Source organism: Eriocheir sinensis, chromosome 5 (assembly GCF_024679095.1).
Source record: "Eriocheir sinensis breed Jianghai 21 chromosome 5, ASM2467909v1, whole genome shotgun sequence".
Taxonomy (NCBI): domain Eukaryota; kingdom Metazoa; phylum Arthropoda; class Malacostraca; order Decapoda; family Varunidae; genus Eriocheir; species Eriocheir sinensis.
The window spans coordinates 15,481,452-15,501,783 of NC_066513.1; the positions used below are offsets into that span (position 1 = coordinate 15,481,452).

The 20,332-nt window shown below is 42.6% G+C and overlaps 1 protein-coding gene across 1 annotated transcript in view; it reads left to right on the top strand.

The window, feature by feature from the left end:
- LOC126984604 (uncharacterized) overlaps positions 1-20,332 on the top strand; it is a 188,827-nt gene that overhangs the window by 106,680 nt on the left and 61,815 nt on the right. The window contains exons 3-4 of the mRNA XM_050838398.1: positions 6,798-6,846; positions 7,772-7,879. Of these exons, the coding sequence (XP_050694355.1) occupies positions 6,798-6,846; positions 7,772-7,879 (157 nt within the window). The remainder of the gene's footprint in view (positions 1-6,797; positions 6,847-7,771; positions 7,880-20,332) is intronic.

The following is a 20,332-nucleotide window of genomic DNA, read 5'->3' on the forward strand; positions in this document are numbered from 1 at the left end:
CCTCCTCCTTCCCCAGAGTCGTTAGGGCCGAGGGAGAGGGAGAGAGATAAGCCGGAGTTTGGAATAATATTAAAACTTCTACATCGGTCTGTTTTGATCCTCGTCGTCGCCATATTTAGGTTCCGTTATCGGCCCTTATCGGCGTCTTATCGGGTGCTTGACTTCCATTATTGCATATCTCCTGTTCACCTGTTTTTTTGTGTATGTGTTTATGTGTGTGTGTGTGTGTGTGTGTGTGTGTGTGTGTGTGTGTGTGTGTCAGCGTTTTTCATTCTTATTCATATTTGTTATCTTTTTTTTACACGATTGAGTACTCCATATTTTTTTTAGTCTTTACGTTTCCAGTTAAAAATATAAAGTAAAAATAAGAACAAATAAAATGATTATAAAGTAAAGCAAAGTAAAGTAAAAAAAATATTAAACACTAAATTTCCATGACTGACCAATTGATTCCCTTAAGCATCAGTAACTCATACTTCCCTTTACTCTTTACGTTTCCAAATAAAAATTGAAAAAATCAAAGTGAAAAATAAAAATAACAATAAACACTAAAACTCATAATCGACCGATTCTCTTAAACTTCCATAACTCAAATATTTCCGTTCAGTCCTCACGTTTCTATTCATTTTTTGCAGTAAAGGAAGCCAAGTACAGTAAAAACAACCACAAATAATAATAATAATAAACATTAAAACGCTTACCCGACCGATTCTCTTAAACTTCCATAACTCAAATATTTCCTTTCAGTCTTTACGTTTCTATTAATTTTTTACAGTAAGGGAAGCCAAGTAAAGTAAAAACAACGACAAATAATAATAATAAACACTAAAACTCATACCCGACCGATTCTCTTAGCGTCCATAACTCAAATAATTCCATCCCTCTCAACCATTAGTAAACAATTCCGGTCCGTCTCCTCACCCGCACATCGCCTTCATCTCCATTTATTTACCTCACACATAGCTCGTCCCTTCATCCCCTCTGGCACTTTGCATGCTCGTGTAGTAATTCCTCATTTTTATGATAATTTTCCAATCTTCGTGTCTGCGTCATGAAGGAGGAAGAGGAGGAGGAGTGGGAGGAGGATTCAATGCTTTATTATGCGTCACACGAACAGTCTGATTCCACGTGGTACAGAGACTCGAAATAACACACTTGGATTTCCCACCAGCGAGAAGGGTAAAGAAGGAGGAGGAGGAGGAGGTGGAGAAAGTATTGTACAATAGTAAAGGGAAGTAAAAGAAGGTGAAGAGAAACGTAAGAGAGTAAAAGGAGGAGGAATGGAAGAGAGAGAGAGAGAGAGAGAGAGAGAGAGAGAGAGTACGTACTGTCCGTCGTTCCCGTCGTGTCTAATTCATGTTTCTTCGTCATGAGCGAGACATGAGTGAAAATTTAGTGAAGCAAGATAATCTAATTTACTTTTTTCGCAGAGAGAGAGAGAGAGAGAGAGAGAGAGAGAGGATAATGGATAGAATAATTATGTTAAGATTTATTTGACGGAAAAGAGGATGAAGGAGAGAAAAGGCAAAGGAAAAAAATCTACATGGAATTAAGTGAAAAGAGAGAAGATAAGAGACTCGGATCATTGTAAAAAAATGGTAAAAAATAAAAGGTTGCAGAATGAATAAGAGAATAAAGAGGAGAAAAAAATGACCTGATTACTTAATTGAAGCGAATGATAAAAAATAACAAGGAAAAGACTAGTTATTTTCGATTATAATGACAGGTAAATAAAATAAACAGCCTCATCGGAAAGGTCATAATAAATTGTTCTCTCTCTCTCTCTCTCTCTCTCTCTCTCCACTTACGTAACCCTTTTTTTCTTTATTTCTATCTTATTTCTGTATTTTTTTCTCTATTTCTTTATTTGTTTTATTATTTATTTACTTATCTTTACATTCATATTTACCTTTATATATGTCTGTCTATCTATATCTATCCATCTATCTATCCATCTATCCTTACATAACCTCTTATCTGTCTTAGCATTCATATTTCTTCCTTTTTTTCTTTAACGTAGACTTTATCACCTTTATCTTATCTACATCTTACATTCCACATCTCACATTCCACATCTTCCCATCCACATATCTACTCTTTATTATCTTTATTATTCATCTGTTTATCTTTACATTCATAGTTCTTTCTTAACATACTCTTTATCACCTTTATCTTATCTACATCTTACATTCCACATCTTAGCATCCATATTTTATCATCTCATCCACATCTCTACTCATCTCAGCATCCACAGCATCCCTCACCTGTCCACACCCTTACCTGCCGTGATATCTGAGGCGCAGGTGTGGCTCAGAACTTAATTAACGTGGGAAGTGAATGTAGGGAACCCGACAGTCCACTCCCACCCTCCCCTTCCCGCTCCTTCCCTCTCCCAGCCTCTCCTTCCCTCCCTCTACCTCTCCCTTCCCCTCCATTCACCATTATTTATCCTCCCTCTCTGTGACAGTAGTCGAAGTTGATTGAAAGAGAAATACGTAAAGTCTCGGGCCGTGCAACGCGTCGACAAAAATTGAGGCCCGCGGAATGAGGTCTTGTGTTTTATTCATCCCCTCATTTAATCATTCCTTCAGGGGTATTCAATTATTCCGTGCTCTCCCTTGCATTATCCAGCGCTACTTTGGTTACATGGAAAAGTCATAAGAAGCGTTAACCTTAAAAATCTAGCCAGCCACACAACCGACCAGCCAGCCAACCACGGGACCGACCGACGAGTGAGTGACTTGACTGACTGACGGACGGAGCGGAGCGACTGATGAAAAAAAAAGTGTGAAAAAAGGGTATTCTTGGATTTATTTATACTGTCTTTTGTTGTAGATGTTGAATATAGAGAAAAAATAGAAACAGAAAATAGAGAAAATAAAATATACAGATGGAAAATAGAGATAGAAAAGAGATAAAAACTAGATACAAAATACAGATAAGAAGATTGATATAGGAAATAGAAATAGAAAATACAGATGATAAATGGAAATAGAAGATAGAGATAAAAACCAGAGCTAGAAAGTAAAGGGAAAACACCGCATGAGGGAGAGGAGGGAAGATGAAGAGGGTGAGGGAGGATGATGAAGAGAGGGAGGGAAGGTGAAGAGGGAGAGAAAAGGGGGGTAGAGGGGGTTGGGGGAGAGCCAGGAGGTAAAAAAAATAACCATAACAATTAGTTCGCTCTTAGGCCAAACGTGCACTCACTTTGGGAGGAAAAAAGGGCGAGATAAACATAGAGAGAGAGAGAGAGAGAGAGAGAGAGAGAGAGAGAGATAACTTGGTGGGTTGTTGACGGAGAGGGAGAGAAAGAGGAAAGAAAGGTAGAAATAAAGGAATGGAAAAGAGAAATGAAAGCAGAGAGAGAGAGAGAGAGAGAGAGGTGGATGATGAAGGGAGGGGGGAAGGGGAGGAGGTGAGATATTGATGGGAAAGAAGAGCGTATTGATGATGAAGAAGGAGATGAAGGAGGAGGAGGAGAAGCAGGTGGCACAGGAGGAGGAGGAGGAGGAGGAGGAGGAGATATATTGATGGGATGAGGCGGAGAGCAGAGAGATCGGTCAATGATGGATACTGGCAGCCATCACCCGCCCTCTGCAACATTCACCCCCCCTCCCCCTCTCCCCCCCCTCTCATGGACGCAAGTATAAATGTCAGCATCAATGTTCAATGTGGTAATCCCGAGCCCCTCATAAAATTACAAGCCACAAAATACGTCAGCAACCACCACCATCACCACCACCACCACTACCCCTTTCCTCTTCCTCTTCCTTCCTGTTAGTCACCCCTTCCTCCCTCCTCTTCTTCCTCTTCCTCCTCCTCCTCCTCTTCAATCTTTTCTTCCTCTTTTCTTCTCTCTTGTCTGTTTCTCTTTTTCTCTTTTTTTTTTTCGTCATCGGGTTCGTCTTTATAATCGTCTTCGTCAGCTTCTCGGCATTCTTTTTTTCTTCTCTCTCTCTCTCTCTCTCTCTCTCTCTCTCTCTCTCCTGTTCGCATTTTTTCTTTTTATTGTTATTTTTTACCTTTTTTTAATATCGCGATGTTTACAGACGAGAATAATCCTTTGTTGTTGTTCTCATTCCTTTATCTTATCTCAATCACGTTAATTTTCTTTTTTATAATACGCTTTAGCACACGTGTAAGTTTTATTTTCTATATTTATTTACTTTTTTATGTTCGTTCCGACTTTATTATTGCGTTATTATTTTCTGTTGGCTGCGATTATTATATTTTTGTTTTATTTCGTTTTTTTTTTCCCTATTTGTTTGTAGAAGAAGGAAGGTGGTTTTTTTTGCGTTTTTATTTTTTATACCGTTATGTGTGTTTCTTCCCTTCGTTTCCTCCTATTTTTCCTCCTTTTTCCTTCTTTTCCTCCCTTTTTTTCCTCCTTTTTCCTTCTTTTCCTCCTTTTTTTCCTCCTTTTTCCTTCTTTTCCTTCTTTTTTATAATTTTTCATTCTTAATTGTTTTATTTCCTCTTTCGTTTTCTTTTCATTATTTCACCTAATTAACTTTTTCTCTGATTTCCTTTCTATAATTTCACTTCGCAAACTTTTTCCTTGATTTTCTTATTATTATTTTATTTTCCGAACACTTCTTTTCGTGATTTTTTTTCCTCTAGTTCCACATCGCTAACTTATTGTCATCTTTAAATTACTTTCTATTCAATATTTTCTATTCATGTTTTCCATTCACTTCTCTAACACTATTTCCTTCATTTTCCTTCTATGTATAATCTCATCCTTAACCCTATTTTTCTGATTTTCTTTATTATCCGACATCGCTAACTATTTTTTTCTTCATCTCTCTGTCTTTTGTATAACTTTCCCTTACACTTTTATTCTTCATTTATATAGTTCAACACCCATAACTTTTTTTTCTTCCCCTTTGGCCTCATTTTTTTTGGGGGGGGTTATGGACTTCTGCTTTAACCTTTCCTCCTCGTCCAATCGAATTACTTTCACGAAATATAGAATGGCTCATCTTCCTTTCTTCCAGTATTATTAATTTTTCTATCTAATTAATTCTTTTCGGATGATCGTAGTAGTCTAAACCTGATTATTAACGTCCTTATTGGTTCATTATGTACATTTTCTATCTCTTTCTTTCTCCCTGTCTGTCTATTTATATATCTATCTGTCTGTCTGTCTATCTATGTGTATATTTATGTCTATCTATCAATTTGTCTCGTTTCTTCTCAACATTAAGGTTACTTCATTTCCTTCCTTTCCCTCGTCATTATTTTCCTTCATCTGCTCTCGTCACAATCTCCCCCATTTGTTATATCTCGATAAAGTAAACGTTATCAGCCTCGAGGTGACGCCAGAAGGGCCTTGATAAGCGTTAGAGAAGTCATAGTTTTAATATCACTAGGCCTAATAAGTTACCTGTACATGCCCCCTCCTCACCTTTCCACCCACCTGCGTGTGATTACTCTTACGGAAAATATATCGACTCTTTATCGCCTTCCCCTTCAGTATTAAATGGGAGCGTGGCGGGATGATTAAAGTTTTGCCTTACTAGTATTGGTTAGCGTCTGAAGGAGGAGGAGGACTAAGGGGGAAGAGGAGGAGGAGGAGGAGGAGGAGGAGGTTATCGAACTGAACTAATTACGTTGTGAGTGAGTGAGTGAACCTACGTTGATGAAGTAATATAATGTACTGTCCTCCTCCTCCTCCTCCTCCTCCTCCTCCCCTTCCTCTTCCTCTTTCTCCTCCTCATCCTCCTTCTTCTCCTCCTCCTCCGTTTCCTCCACGTGAGCAGGTGTAGAGGGAGGCAAGACACAGGTAATCAGAGAGAGAGAGAGAGAGAGAGAGAGAGAGAGAGAGAGAGAGAGAGAGAGAGAGAGAGAGAGAGAGAGAGAGAACAGGTAAGGTGTGTTCACTTATCAAAGGTGCTCCAAAAACCTTATCAAGACAATGAGTTTATATAAAAGACAAATATGTATAAAGATATCAAGTGGGAGGAGAGGGAGGGGGAAGGTGTAAGAGAGAGAGGGGGTGGAGAGGGGAGGCTTGTCACAGGTGTATTGTCATTGGTCTGTATCATATGTGTCGCGGCCGCTTAGCTCAAACGTCTGTGTGTTATTATGGGAGATGATGACACACTCGCTTGCTCCTCCCTCCTTTGTTCCTTGGCTTGTCTTGTCTCGACGCTGCAAAGGAATCAAGACAAGACAGAGACGAGATCAGTACATGTTTTTGGTGGGCTCCTCCTTGTAAGAATACTCGATTGCTTTTCACAGTCAATTATTAACCAGTGGGAAAAGAAAAGGATATGTATTACTCTAGTGACATGGATACAAAGGGAAGAAAATGATCTTTTGTTTAATTTTGCTTTGCCATTTTGTAGGGTGACATACTTGCTTTATATTTGCATACGGAATGTAAGACCAATATTCTTGAACTTTTCAGGGCTTTGGTGGTTTTGGGTAGTTCCATGGGTAGTTTCATGGGTCTAGTGATAGTTTGACAAATCTTCTGTACCATGAACGTGAAAAACTCTCATGAGAACCCGACTAAGATCATTTGTTGCATTTGAAAGTATTTGTTGTGTGGGAGCGAAAATCACCTGAGAATACGGGGTTTTGTATATGTATACCGTATGTATTTGTGTGTATTTGTATTTATTTTTTATTTTTTTTACAGCACAAAGAGCAACTCAAGGGCAACAAAAAGAATATGTAAAAAAAAGCCCGCTAAGTGTTGCCCTATATAGCGATTAGTATAGAGTAACCAAAAAAGAAGTCAGTGTGTTATTATGTGCAGTGTTCTCATCCGTGTCTTCTCTCTCCCCCAGGCCAAGCTGCTGGAGTCGTCGCACCACTGGATGGGGACCTCGATGGCCGGTCAGTACCTGGTTGACGCTTGTAGTTAAGTCTGCCCTTCACCGCCCCCTCTCGACCCCCTCACCGCCCTCTCTCGCCACGCCACGCTCACACCTCTCTCTTTGCCTTCCCTCAAAACCTCATTGGCTCCGTATCAACCTTCACGGAAAATTTGCACCAATCATAAGTTCTCATTTCGCGGACTGCCAATCATACGCAACCTCTGAGTCTCGGCGTGGCGTGGCGTTTTTTTTGTGATTTATTTTGGCGGCGAAGTGGACGGAGGTGGAAACAAAGTGTGCTGGACGGTGAACTGTAACCTTATGTGGCCTCAGTGCGCCTTGCCGGGTGATGGTGGGGAGGGTTGGGTCTGGCGGCGTGCAGGGCAGACTTTGTAGCCTTTTGTCATGTCCGGTTTCATTCTCGAGTTTCCGTCCACTCCTCAACATAAGAGAGAAAAAAAAAAACAAGAACACTAACTCAAGACAAAGGGTGTCAGCAAAGGTACACTAATTTTGGGGAGTTGTCACGTTCAAAAACATCGACCACCTCATTTTTTATCACTTATGTTTAGTTTATTTACTTTCAATCTGGTATAAACTGCCTTATTATTTCCTTTAAGTTTCTAGTATAGTCAAAACAAATTGGCGGGATCGGTTTCATGTTAGCTTTCACGGGCCCTTTACTTCCTTACGCTCTACCACACGGGCCTAACACCTACGTATCTCCATCTACGCCTCTCATATGTTGCCTATAGCTATCATATGACAGGAAGGGAGGGGTGTTGGGATGAAGAGGACCCGCTTGAGCCAACACCAAATCGATCTGGCCATTCTGGTTTCACTATTAAGTACTGCAAGTCTTTCTCTTTTGTTTTGGTTAAGTTCTCCCTCTTTCTTTGGTTTCATTTATTGGTTTTTGGTTTTGTTTGCTTTTTTTCTCTTAGGAGGCGAGACGGTCACTCGGGGGTGTCTTAACGTTGACCGGATTTTGTTTTTCCCCTCAAGCAACACCAACCACAACACCACCAACAACACCTCCCACGCAACACCCTGTAAGTGCTGCCCCGTCCTGGTGTTTTTTTGTTTCTAATGTTGCTGTGAACTGATTTGTTTGTGTTTCTTGACCTGACCTGACTTGCTGTTGACTTACGTACGTTCGTTTATTATTTTTTTCTCGTGTGTGTGTCGTTTTAGGAAGGATACACACAATCATAAGCTCCCATATTAACTACACAGGTGATTTCAGGTAGATACAATGTTACCTGTAATAGAAAACACTCATTAATCTACTCCCACGCGGGGCAAAATTAACATAAATTAACTACAAGTAATAGATTCGTTAACCCGGGAGGGTCGTAAAAATCAAAACATAATCAAACCAGAGAACAAAAAACAATCAACACTAAAAGAACACCACAGTTAAAAACAAAATCTAGTCGTGAGTGAGTGAGAGGGTGGACTGGGTGGTGGTGTGAGGCGTGAGGTTGGTTCCTTTTCCACCTCCTCCTCCTTCTTCACTCCCTCGCTCCCTCTCGCACTAGCTCGCACCTCTTCCGGCCACCCAGACGGCGAAGTTTACATTCCTTATAAATAGGAATATATACACACGGAGCGAGGCCCGCCGGTTTGTTTATCAGCCCTGACGCGAGCATTTCCTGGCGATTTAAACAGCTGTCGGCCGCCCCTCCAGTCGTGAGAGAGAGAGAGGCTCGAGCGATTGTCTGAAGCCCCATTGACAGCCCCGACGATACATCCCTCATTGTTCCTGTCCGGCCGATTCTCTATTCAGTAAATGTGTTTGAGTTTTGATAAGAAGAGAGTGCGGTAGAGGGTGGGGGGGTAAAAACGAGAAAGAAAACGAAGTGTGGGAGGGAGGGAGGGATGAGGTCAGGAGTCAGAGGAGAGAGAAGAGAGAAGGGAAAAGGCAGAAGAAATGGAGGGAAAGGGAAAAAACGAAAGAAAACGAAGAGGGAGGGAGAGAAATGAGGGAGAGAGAGAGGATTCGTTCATGTCGGGAGGTCAGGAGTTAAAGGAAAGAGAGGTGAGGAAGAGAAAGGTAAGGGAGGGAGAGGGAGAGGGAAAAGACGCCTAGCTCGAAACGAAGAGGGTGAGAGAGTGAGAAAATAAGGAAGAGAGAGTGATGAGGATTCGTTCATGTCAGAAATCAGAGGTGAGAGAGAGAAGAGAGACCAGGGTAAGGGAGAGGGGGGAGGTAAGGCGCCTAGCTCAAGGTTAAAGGCGTTGCTCAGCGGACAGGAAAATACCGCCACCTATGTTTCGGCTAATCACCTCGCGCGCTGAAATTACGCCAAGAAAATGCATAAAAAAACTTGTGGGTGGCTGCGAACCGAACTAATGGCCACCGAGAGAGAGAGAGAGAGAGAGAGAGAGAGAGAGTTTTAAGGATGGATGAAGTAATACGAAGAGTAACCATGGAAAAAAAAATATGATGAAAACGTGAAGTGTATTACGAATGAGAGAGAGAGAGAGAGAGAGAGAGAGAGAGAGAGAGAGAGAGAGAGAGAGAGAGTGATAGTAGTAGTCGCAGCACCATCATTTAGAATCGTAAAAAAAAAACTTGATAAAATAGAAGAAAAAAATCTGTTTCCATCTAAGATGCCTCCTCCTCCTCCTCCCCCTCCTCCTTCTTCTTCTCCTCCTCCTCCTAATGGTTTATCCTGCCCGTCTCCCATCAACGTACAGGTTTATTTGCAGTTTTAACCCTTGGTGGCGTCGACGGAGGTGTTAGAGAGAGAGAGAGAGAGAGAGAGATGAAGCGGTGTGTGGGCCTCGTGGTTTCTCTCTCTCTCTCTCTCTCTCTCTGTATTTCACGTTCTTGCGCATTTTTTTATTGATTTTTTTTTTGTCTGATTTATGTGTTCTTTTTTTTTGTTATTGTTTGTTTATTATATTTGTTTGTTTATACGAGTTTTCCATTATACATATTAGTCCTCCTCCTCTTCTTATTCTTCGTTATTCTCCTTCCTTTCTTCTTCTCGCCTTCTACTTCTTATCCTTTCCCTTTCTTTTTCTCCTTCTTTTAATCCTTCTCCTTTCATCTTTAATTATCATCATCATCATTTTTTCCTTCTTCTTCTTCTTATTCTTATTATTATTATTATTATTAGTAGTAGTAGTAGTAGTATTGTTATTACTTTCTATTCTCGTTTGGTTATTTATACAGTAAGTGTTTGTGTGGCCTCGAGGTGTTTTTGTTGCTCTTTTTTTTATCTTCCTCCTCTTCTTTTGTTTGGTAGATTATTTTTTTTCCATTAAGGGAAGAGAGAGAGAGGGAGAGGGAGAGAGAGAGGCTGTTCTAATTGTGGTTCTGTGTGTGTGTGTGTGTGTGTGTGTGTGTGTTAGGGGGGTGGGGGAGGGCATTGAAATGTTACGAGTGGGCGTTGTTCTTCTGTTTTTGTACGATTGTTTTTGTTATGATGTGCATAAATGTGCGAGAGGGGAGGAGAAGGGGGAATCTCTCTCTCTCTCTCTCTCTCTCTCTCTCTCTCTCTCTCTCTCTCTCTCTCTCTCTCTCTCTCTCTCTCTCCTTCCCCCTCTATCCTCTATTTCTTTTTTATCTCCCTGCATATCCCTCTTCATTCACTTCCTCCAGCCACCCATCTCTTTCCCCTCCTTTCCCCTCTCTCTCTCTCTCTCTCTCTCTCTCTCTCTCTCTCTCTCTCTCTCTCGCTTATCGCTTTGTTCTATCTTAATGTTTTTCTTCAGTTTTGGTCTAGATTCGTAAATTATACATGTTTTTTTTTTCTTTTATATTTTTTTTTTACTCCCTCCCTCCTTCCCTCCCTCCCTCATTATCCTCCTTCTTCTTGCTTCTTTTTTCCCTTTTATATCTTTCCTAAGTCATTTATTGTGAGTTTATATTAATTATCCTACTACTACTACTACTACTACTATTTCTCTTAACATACCAATCTCTCTCTCTCTCTCTCTCTCTCTCTCTCTCTCTCTCTCTCTCTCTCTCTCTCTCTCTCTCTCAGGTGTGCCAGGTAAAGAAAGAGAGATAGAGAGAGAACAGGTGTGGCTGGGTTAAGGTTTGCATGTGAGTGAGTCGAGGCAAGAGGTAACTTCTGGGGCCGTTTAGTCAGTGCCATTGGGCCGAGTCAAGCCTGTAATTATGCCGGCATCAGTATTCTCTAAGGTCTTGTATGAAGTCTTATTATAATGCTGGCAGTCCGGCCGCGCCCCTCCCAACAAGCTGGCCGGGCTCTGGTGCGATATTTGGCTTGCAGATTTAATAGTTGCTTTAAAAGAAGAATTTATTACTGCTACACCCCTTCCCCTCTTCCTCTCCCTCATCCTCTGTACTCGTCTCTCTCTCTCGTGGGTTCTTCCTTAGTCGTCTTTTTTTTTCTCTAATTTCATCGTCTTCCTCCTGTTAATTGTCTTCTTAGTTCTCGTCTTCGTCCGCGTCGTCCTCCTCATTCTCCGTCTCATCTTCTTCATCATCATCTTCTTCCCCCTTTTTTTTTCATATGTCTATTACCCCTCTGCCTTCCTCCTCTCTCCCCCCTTCCCTCTTCTTCTTTCTCCTCTTTGTCCTTGTCATTCTCCTCTTGACCCTCCTCCTCCTCCTCCTCCTCCTCCTCGTTCTCTCTCCTTTTTATGTTCTTTTATTATCCTATTTACTTTCTTAATTTTCTTCTCTTCATTGTCTCACACGCAACACAAATTACACGTTTTCCTTTTTTGCAAGTAATGGTGGAGGTTTGAAACGCAAGACTTTTTTTTTTATTTCTTATCTAACAACGCGAATTATTTTTTTACATCAGGAACATAATTTGACGAACAAGTCTTTCTATTTTAGCAACTCGACGTGAAACACAAGTCTGATTAGTTAGTGCAATAGTTTTCCGGTAAGGTGAAGGAGTTTGTCAATTCATCGCAATTCAGTTAGTTACATCAGGAACTTAATTTAGCGAACCAGTCTTTCTATTTTTGCAACTTATCATGAAACTCAAGTCTCGTTTAGTTAGAGCAAGTTTTCGGGTGAGTCAAAGAAGACAGGTTAGTCAGTTTGTCACAATACATTAAGTTAGGCTTGCGAATTGGTGAGTCAGTGAGTGAGTCGGTTGAGTCATATCTTATCATAGCAGTGAGTCATTTAGTCAGTCAGCCGGACATTCTAATAGCGCAATGTTTGATTAATTACTGACGCAAGACTCATTAGCACTTACCTTCACGAACACACACACACACACACACACACACACACACACACATTCACATTCACACACACAATCCGACCCTTAACTTATGTGCGTGCGTTCGTGCGTGCGTGTGTGGCGTCAAAGAAACGATTGTATATAAGCTTCAAACATTATTTTCTCTATTTGGCTTCAGCAAGATACTGTTTATACAGGAATGCATGAAGGCGAGTCCCGCTACGCTGACGTCAGAATCTATTATTATCATTATTATTATTGTTATTATTATTATTATTATTATTATTATTATTATTATTATTATTATTATCATTATTATTAAACTTCAAGAACGAGGAAGTGCAGCGTGATGGAGAAAATGAATACATGAATGAAGAAAAAAAAATTACGGAAATCTGTCGGCCAATAATGTCTTTCTAAATATGTTCCACTGACTTTTTTTTTTTTTGTTCATTACAGTGTTTCTTGAGATCCTAAGCCTTTTAAATAGAGTTCTTTGTCTTTATTTTAACTCGGAAAGCCATGACAGCATAGTATTCACAACCCATAATACCTCAAAACAAAGTCATGCCCAAAGCCCCTACAAGCTTTTAGAATGAACAAGCCCAACAATATACCATCGAGTTCCCAAGCAGACCAGTATCCTACCAACCAAACCAAACCCCATAATAGCCCAATAGAGTCGCTAGTCATTACAAACCAGCTCAGCGCGCGCAAATCACCGCCCAACACGAGTGATAGGACTAAAAACTCGGTCGATTTCATGCTCAAAACATCGAGAAACCCATAAAATCGAATCAAATGCCAAGAGAGGGATCGAGAAAATACCAAAGATCGAGGAAACCGGAGAAAGAAAGACAGAGGAGGGGAGAGAGGGAGATGGAGGAGGAGAGGAGGAGGAGAGGGAGAAAAAAAAAAGAGTGGACAGTACCAGTAAAGAACGCGAAGTATCCCCGTTTGTCTGTCTATTGTGTGTCCGATTGTGTGCTTTGTGTGGATGGTTTTGGCGGGAAGGGAAACGCGCGCGCGAGTCTGAGCGGCCGGCGGGTCAGCCCAAGCCATAAAGACAGCAATTAAAGAGAGGGTGAAGCAATACTTGGATTATCCGAAGGTCATCATAACCTCGCAAGACAAGACTCAACACACAGGCCCGCTCGCTCTCTCTCTCTCTCTCTCTCTCTCTCTCTCTCTCTCTCTCTCTCTCTCTCTCTCTCTCTCTCTTGATCTAACTTTTCTCCTATTCTTATTTTTCTCACTTACCTTTTTCTTCACCTCCTATCTTCATTCCTTCTTTCCGCCCCTTCATTCTTCCTTCCCCTCTCCTCTTCTTCCTCCTCCTCCTCCTCTTCCTCGTTGTCTGTATGTCTCTTTGTTTATGCCATACTAGTTTATGCAAGTATTTATTTATTTCTTTTTTGTTTTGTTTTCTTTTTTTGTCCATATTTTCCATCTCCGAGTGTGTTTAGTTTGTCCATTTGTTAATAATTATGTGCAGTCTCTCTCTCTCCTATCTTCCATCTCTCTTTCGGGTCCACAATTATGTTTTCCCCATGATAACGAGAGAGAGAGAGAGAGAGAGAGAGAAACAGGAATAACTTTGAGAGAATGAGGGAGAAGAAATAGTTTGGAAGGGAGGAAGAGGAGACACTGATAACTTGAGAGAGAGAGAGAGAGAGAGAGAGAGAGTCCCCGCCTCCTCATTAGTTTCTGTTATTCTTGAATAGATTTTTCATTTACGGTATTAATTACGGGTTACGCCGCGGAGATTAATGGGTCGCGTTATGACGAGTGACGGATCTTGATTGTCGGGGAGATTGTGATTAATAAAAGGAGGAAGAAAAGGCAGGCACCAGACTTGATTATTGTTTTGTACCTCGACGCGCCTCACCACCCATCCCCCCCCTTCCTTTCCACCCCTCCCCCCCTTCCTTTCCACCCCTCCCCCCTTCCTTTCCACCCCTCCCCCTTTCCTTTCCTCTCCTCCCCCTTTCCTTTCCTCCCCTCCCCCCCTTTCCTTTCCGCCCCTCCCCCCCTTCCTTTCCACCCCTCTCCCTTTCCTGTCCTCTTTTCCCCCCTTTCCTTTCCTCCCCTCCCCCCCCTTTCCTTTCCATCCCTCCCCCCTTTCCTTTCCACCCCTCCCCCTTTCCTTTCCTCTCCTCCCCCCTTTTCTTTCCTCCCCTACCCCTTTCCTTTCCACCCCTCCCCTTTCCTTTCCTCCCTTCCCCTTTCCTTTTCACCCCTCCCAACTTTCCTTTCCCCTCCCCCTTTCCTTCTCACCCTCCCCTTTCCTTTCCTCCTCCCCTCTCCCTTTCTTTTCCTCCTTCCCCTTTCCTTTCCTCCCTTCCCCCTTTCCTTTTCACTCCTCCCCCTTTCCTTTCCTCCCCTTCCCCTTCCACCTCCCCTTCAAACCTCCCATCTCCTCAAACCCCTTCCCCTTTCCTCCTTTTCCTCCCTCTCCCCCCAAAAACTCCCCATTTCTCCCTCTTCCTTCCCCCTTTCTCCCCTCACCCTCCTTAAACCCCTTTCCTCCTTCCATCTATTCCTCAAACCCCTTCCACCTTTCCCCCTTCTCCTCCCTCTACCCTCAAGAACTCCTCCTCCTTTCCCTCTACTCTCTTTCCCCCTTTCACCCCCTTCCCTCAACCCCCCTTTTCAGACAGTCCATGCGATCCCCACTCCACCTCACTCTAACCTTCCCAACCTGTCCCACCATCCACCCATACCATACCTAAACCTCCTTTCCTTTCTGCCCATGCTATCCCCATTCTCCACCCTACTCCACCCTTCCATCCATCCACCTATTCCACTCTTTCATGGTGGCTTTCTCTCTCTCTCTCTCTCTCTCTCTCTCTCTCTCTCTCTCTCTCTCTCTCTCTCTCTCTCTCACACACCCACACACACACACACACACACACACACACACACACACACACATTTCATCAACCACAGAACCACACCCACGCGCTAAAGGTTTTCCAGATTGTACACACACACACACACACACACACACACACACACACACGGACAAAGGGAGAAGGCGTACGGCGCAGACTAAACAGATGAGTCTCGTTATATCGTATGCGGGCAAATTATCGGGGTTGAAGGGGGGAGGGGAGGGGGGAGGGGGAGGGATTGATATGAGAAGTTACGTCATTTTGCCTTTTCTTCATTGTATTTCACGTGTTTTTTTTTTTTTATATACGTGTTTGTCTTTTTCATCTTTTTTTTTCATATAATCTTGTTTTCTTGGTCAGTTTGTGCATGTGTGTGTGCAATACGATTTACACACACACACACACACACACACACACACACACACACACACGTCTGCTATCGGCGCGCGGTGGAATGAATAAACAACTCTTAGAACGTAAACCACGGAAAGAAGGAAGGAAGGGAGATAAAGAGAAAGAAAGATAGAAGGAAGGAAAAAAACAAACCTACCCCTAAGAAAAAAAAAATACGTAGACGGTAAGCAAAGCGGCGACTGATTGACGGACCGAATTCTTATTAACGTAACGAAGGGCGAGCCGAGATAACCCGAAAGGAACCGAATTAGTGAGCCGAGCCGAATTAAGACGGGCCGAGATTGAGCCCAGCCGATGTGATGCGAGGCAAAGCGAATCAAATGTCCCGTGTTGATGTTGATTAGGTAAACTTAAGGTAAAGATTTAATTAACTGAGTCGCCCGAAACTGCCCTTTTAATATGTGACCCAGGGGTGTGAAGGAGGGACTGGGGGTAGAGGGAAGGGGGTGAAGGGAAAGAAGTAAAGGGAGAAAGAAAGGAGGAAAAGGAGGAAGGGAGAGGAATGAGGAGATGAAGGGAGGGAAGGGAAGGAATAAAGTTAAGGATGAAAGTGAGAGAAAAAAGGGGACGAAGGAAAAAGGAAATAAAGAAGAAAGGGAACAAGGGAAAAGTGAAGGGAGAATGTGAGGAAAGGTAAGAAGAAGAGAAAGGAGAAGAAGAAAAAGAAAGGGAAGGGAAGGAAAGGAAGGAAGGAGAGAGGAATAGAGGAAAGGAAGGGTGTCTGAATAGGGGAGAGAGAGAGAGAGAGAGAGAGAGAGAGAGAGAGAGAGAGAGAGAGAGAGAGAGAGAGAGAGAGATATGCTTGGTTATATAAATACACAAACCACAGACCTTATGCTCCCAACGGCGTGGTGGTCTGTCCCTAATCTTACATGAATAAGATCAGAGAGAGAGAGAGAGAGAGAGAGAGAGAGAGAGAGAGAGAGAGAGACTCTCCTTCTTGCCTCCTTCCTTCCACTCCTCGTCATTCCTTCCTTTCCCTCCTCTTCCACCACTACACCTCCTCTTCTTCCTCCTCCTCCTCCTTTGCGAGCGGCCCTCAACTCGTATTCTAGGATCGAGGTCTTTGTTCTCATAATCAGAGAGAGCAATAAAAGTCTTATCATACTGTGCTTATGAACGTTATATTATAATGGAAAGTGATAACCTATCGTGGCATATCAACATAGCAGACTTACACAATGGTGCTCGCCCCGGTCAACACGCGCGTAAACCCCAACCGTGCTGGCCAGTTCGAATCCCGCCCTTACGAACTCGCTCCCTCAAGGCTTAGTTTCTCTTCGGGCGGCAAGATGGGGTGCGCCTCTCTCGCCCCATAGGAAAATTTGGGAACCGGAGAGGGTGGTTGTGGAATGGTTTTTGGTCTGTTTGTGTGAACCCTTGGCGGGGGTTTTGAGAAGGGGAGGAGTTGGGGGTAAGTTAAGGGTGCGTTGGAAGTAGGGAAGGGGAAGGGAAGAGCGAGGTTATGGGGTTAGGAAAGTTGGAGGAGGAATGAACTATGAGGGGAAGAGATGAAAAGGGGAGATGTTTGGGAAGTAGAGTGGTATACGTAGGGAGGTGTATGGAGTGGGTATGGATTGTGTGTATGGGATTAGACTAGAGAATGTATAGGGGGATAAAATAACTTAGAGAGAAAGAAAAGGAGGGATGTGAGGAGGGGGAAGAGATGAAAAAGGGAGGTGTTTGGGAAGTAGAGTAGTATACGTAGGGAGGTGTATGGAGTGGGTATGGAATGTGTATGGGGTTAGAGAATGTATAGGTGAATAATTCAACTGTAGAGAGAAAGAAAAGGGAGGGAGGTGAGGAGGGGGAAGAGATGCTGGAGAAGGTAGGAATCTGGTTAGTGGAAGGGGACGTATGGGAATGTAGGGGAGGAGTGAGGTTCTGAGGTTAAGAAAGTAGGTGGAGGAATGAACCGAGGAAAGAGAGAGAGAGTAGGAGAGAGGTGAGGAGGGGAAGAGGAGCAAGGTAAGGTGTGATTGTGATGTGCATACCGTGACCCCAGAGAGAGAGAGAGAGAGAGAGAGAGAGAGAGAGAGAGAGAGAGAGAGGGGGGGGTAAGGAGGAAGACCACGCTAGTGATACACATGGCAACATTTTCTCACTTACAAGCGCCCCCTCACGGCACCCGCCACTAAATAATTTTATGGCAATTTTATCTCCCGCTGACCTTTGCCGGCGAGCTGGTGAGAAGGAATGGATGGAGGGCACGGCAGATGAGTCCAGGCAAAGAAAGAGGAGGAGGAGTATGAAGGAGAAAGATAATGAGGAGAGTGAAAATAAGAAAGGAAAGCATAAGAACAGTGAGAGAAATGATGAAGATGAATACGAAGGAGAAAGATAATGAGGAGAGTGAAAATAAGAAAGGAAAGCATAAGAATAAGGAAAGAAATGAAGCGAATGACTACAAGGAGAAAGACGATAACAGAAAGCACAAGAACAAAAGGAATAGAGAAATAGAAGTGATTGAGACAGGAACGAATGCCAGGATGAGTGAACATAATAAAAACGAGACAATGTAAGGTAGAAAAAAAAGCATAAAATTAGTAAGAAGAGAGAATAGAGAAATATAAATGGCTTAAACAGAAACGAAGGTAATAAAAGACAGTGTAAAGAAGGAAGTAGAGAACAATGAGAGAAATGGCGAGAATGAATATGAGGAGAAAGATGATAATGAGAACAAAAAGAAGAGAAGAAGGCACAAGAACAGTAAAAAGAGAAAAGAGAGAATAAGAAATAACCAAAAAAAAAAATGAACGAGTGCAAATAAAAAAAAGAATAAAGAAAAGAAAGAGAAAGTAAAAGAAAAACAAGTGGCTCAAACAGAAACAAATGCAATAAAAAAAGTTAAAAAGGAAGAGCAAAAAAAAAAAAAGAAGAAGAATTGAAGACAGTAAAACCTTAACCACCTACTCTTACTTTACCTGCTTTCTCTTCACCTGTCGACGGTTCTCAGGTGGTTAATTAAGCCCGCGAAGGTGTGTGTGGCTGGAGGTGAAGCGGTGGAGAGCTCAGGTGTGTACAAGTGACCCTCTCCTGTTGCCGTAGATGGTGCAGACAGGTATAGGTGGGTCATCTTGGCAGGTGTGTAGCTCAGGTAATATTAGCTCCACACACCTGCCACTTGTTGGTGCAGTTGTGTTAGGACGTACAGGTGTGTGTGTGTGTGTGTGTGTGTGTGTGTGTGTGTGTGTGTGTGTGTGTGTGTGTGTGTGTGTGTGTGTCGCGTCTCATCCTCCTCTTACCTGTCGTTTTTTTCTACTTCTTCCTCCTCCTCCTTGTCAGTCTTTCTTTCATGCAGTCAAAGTAAGAAATTGAAGAAACTAAAGAGAGAAAAAAAATGTACAGGTTTAAGTCAGGTAACTTTCCGTCTCATCCCCTCTTCCCCTTACCTGTCATTTTCTTCTTTTTCCTTTTCCTCTTCTTTCTCCTCCTCTCCCTTCTCCATACAGTCCAAATAATAAATCAAAGAAACAGCCTTCAAAAGATAGATAAAAAAAAAGGTGAACAGGTGTAGGTCTTCCCGTCTCAAATCCCTTCTTCACCTGTCATTTTCCTCCTCCTCCTCTTCCTTCTGTCGGGCCGCCCTTCATGCAGTCCAAATGATATATCTAAGAAACAGTCTTCAAACGAGAGAGAAAAAAAGATGAACAGGGGTAAGTATTCCCGTCTCATCCCGTCTTCTTCACTCCTCATTTTCCTCCTCCTCCTGTCGGGCCGCCCTTCATGCAGTCCAAATAATAAATCGAAGAAACAGCCTTCAAAAGAGAGGTTAAAAAAAAAAAAAGACCAGCTGCTAGCGGCGTCCAGGCGGGAGGGGCGACCATTACGGTGCTCCACGAGAGAGTTCCATTCCGGTTCGCAATTTCGAGTCATCCATTTCTTTCGTTGGCTCTATTATTATATAACCATTACACCTGATATGAATAAATGGCCACGGGATGGGGCGCCTGCAATGCCTTATCAAAATAATTAATCTTGACTGGCTCACTCACTCCTCGCTGCCCCTCCTCTTTCTCTCTCCTCCCCTTCCCTCATTCAGTCACCGCCCGGCACGCCCTTCATCATCACCATCATTATCATTATTATTATCATCATTACCTATGTTATTAATGTCATTGTTTTTATTATTGTTGTTATTAGTTTTGCTGTCTTGTTGTTATTGGTATTGTTGTTGCTGTTGGAAGTCCACAATCACAATCTTCATTATCATTATCATTATTACGTGTGTTATTTATATGTGTCATTATCTTCATTATTATTTTTGTTCTTAGTCTTACTGTCTTGTTCTTCTTGTTGTTGTTGGAACCCACCGTCACAATCATCCCTATCATTATCATCATCATTATTATCATTACCTGTGTTATTATCGTCATTATTATTGTCATTATTAGTTTCATCATCACGTTCTTCATGCTGTTATTAGTGTTGGGAGTCCACGGTCATCACATTTATCTATCATTATCACCATCATCATCATCATCGTCGTCGTCATTATCGGGCCGGTCGTCATTGTTGCCCCGCGCCCCGTCGTGACATGAGGTCCATTTCGCTCCCTTTTTTCTCCTCATTGTCATTTCCGCGGCATTGTGCGGGCCGTGTAGGGGTCGCCTTTATATATATTTCATTGTCGCCCCAGCTTCCGTCGGGGGGGAGAAGGGGTGGAGGGGGGAGAGGAAAGGGGGTGAAAGGGGAGGAGCAAATGAGTGAAGGGAAGGGGGTTAATATGAAGAGGAGGGAGATGGAAAGTAAAGTAATGTAGATGAAAAGAAAGGAAGAAAGGAAGAGTAGGGATGAGAAGGGAGAAGGGAGGGGAAAGGAAGGAAAGGGAATGGAAGGGGGGTTAGGAGTGAAGAGGAGTGGGTGGAGAGGGAAAGGAAAGAAATGAAGAGGAGAAGAAAGGAAGGGGGAGGGTAGGTAAGGGGAAAGATAGGAAGAGATGGGTAAGGAAAGGAAGGGTTAGAAGGGAATTCAAGGAAGGGTATTAAAAGACATGAAACTAAAGATATAAGAA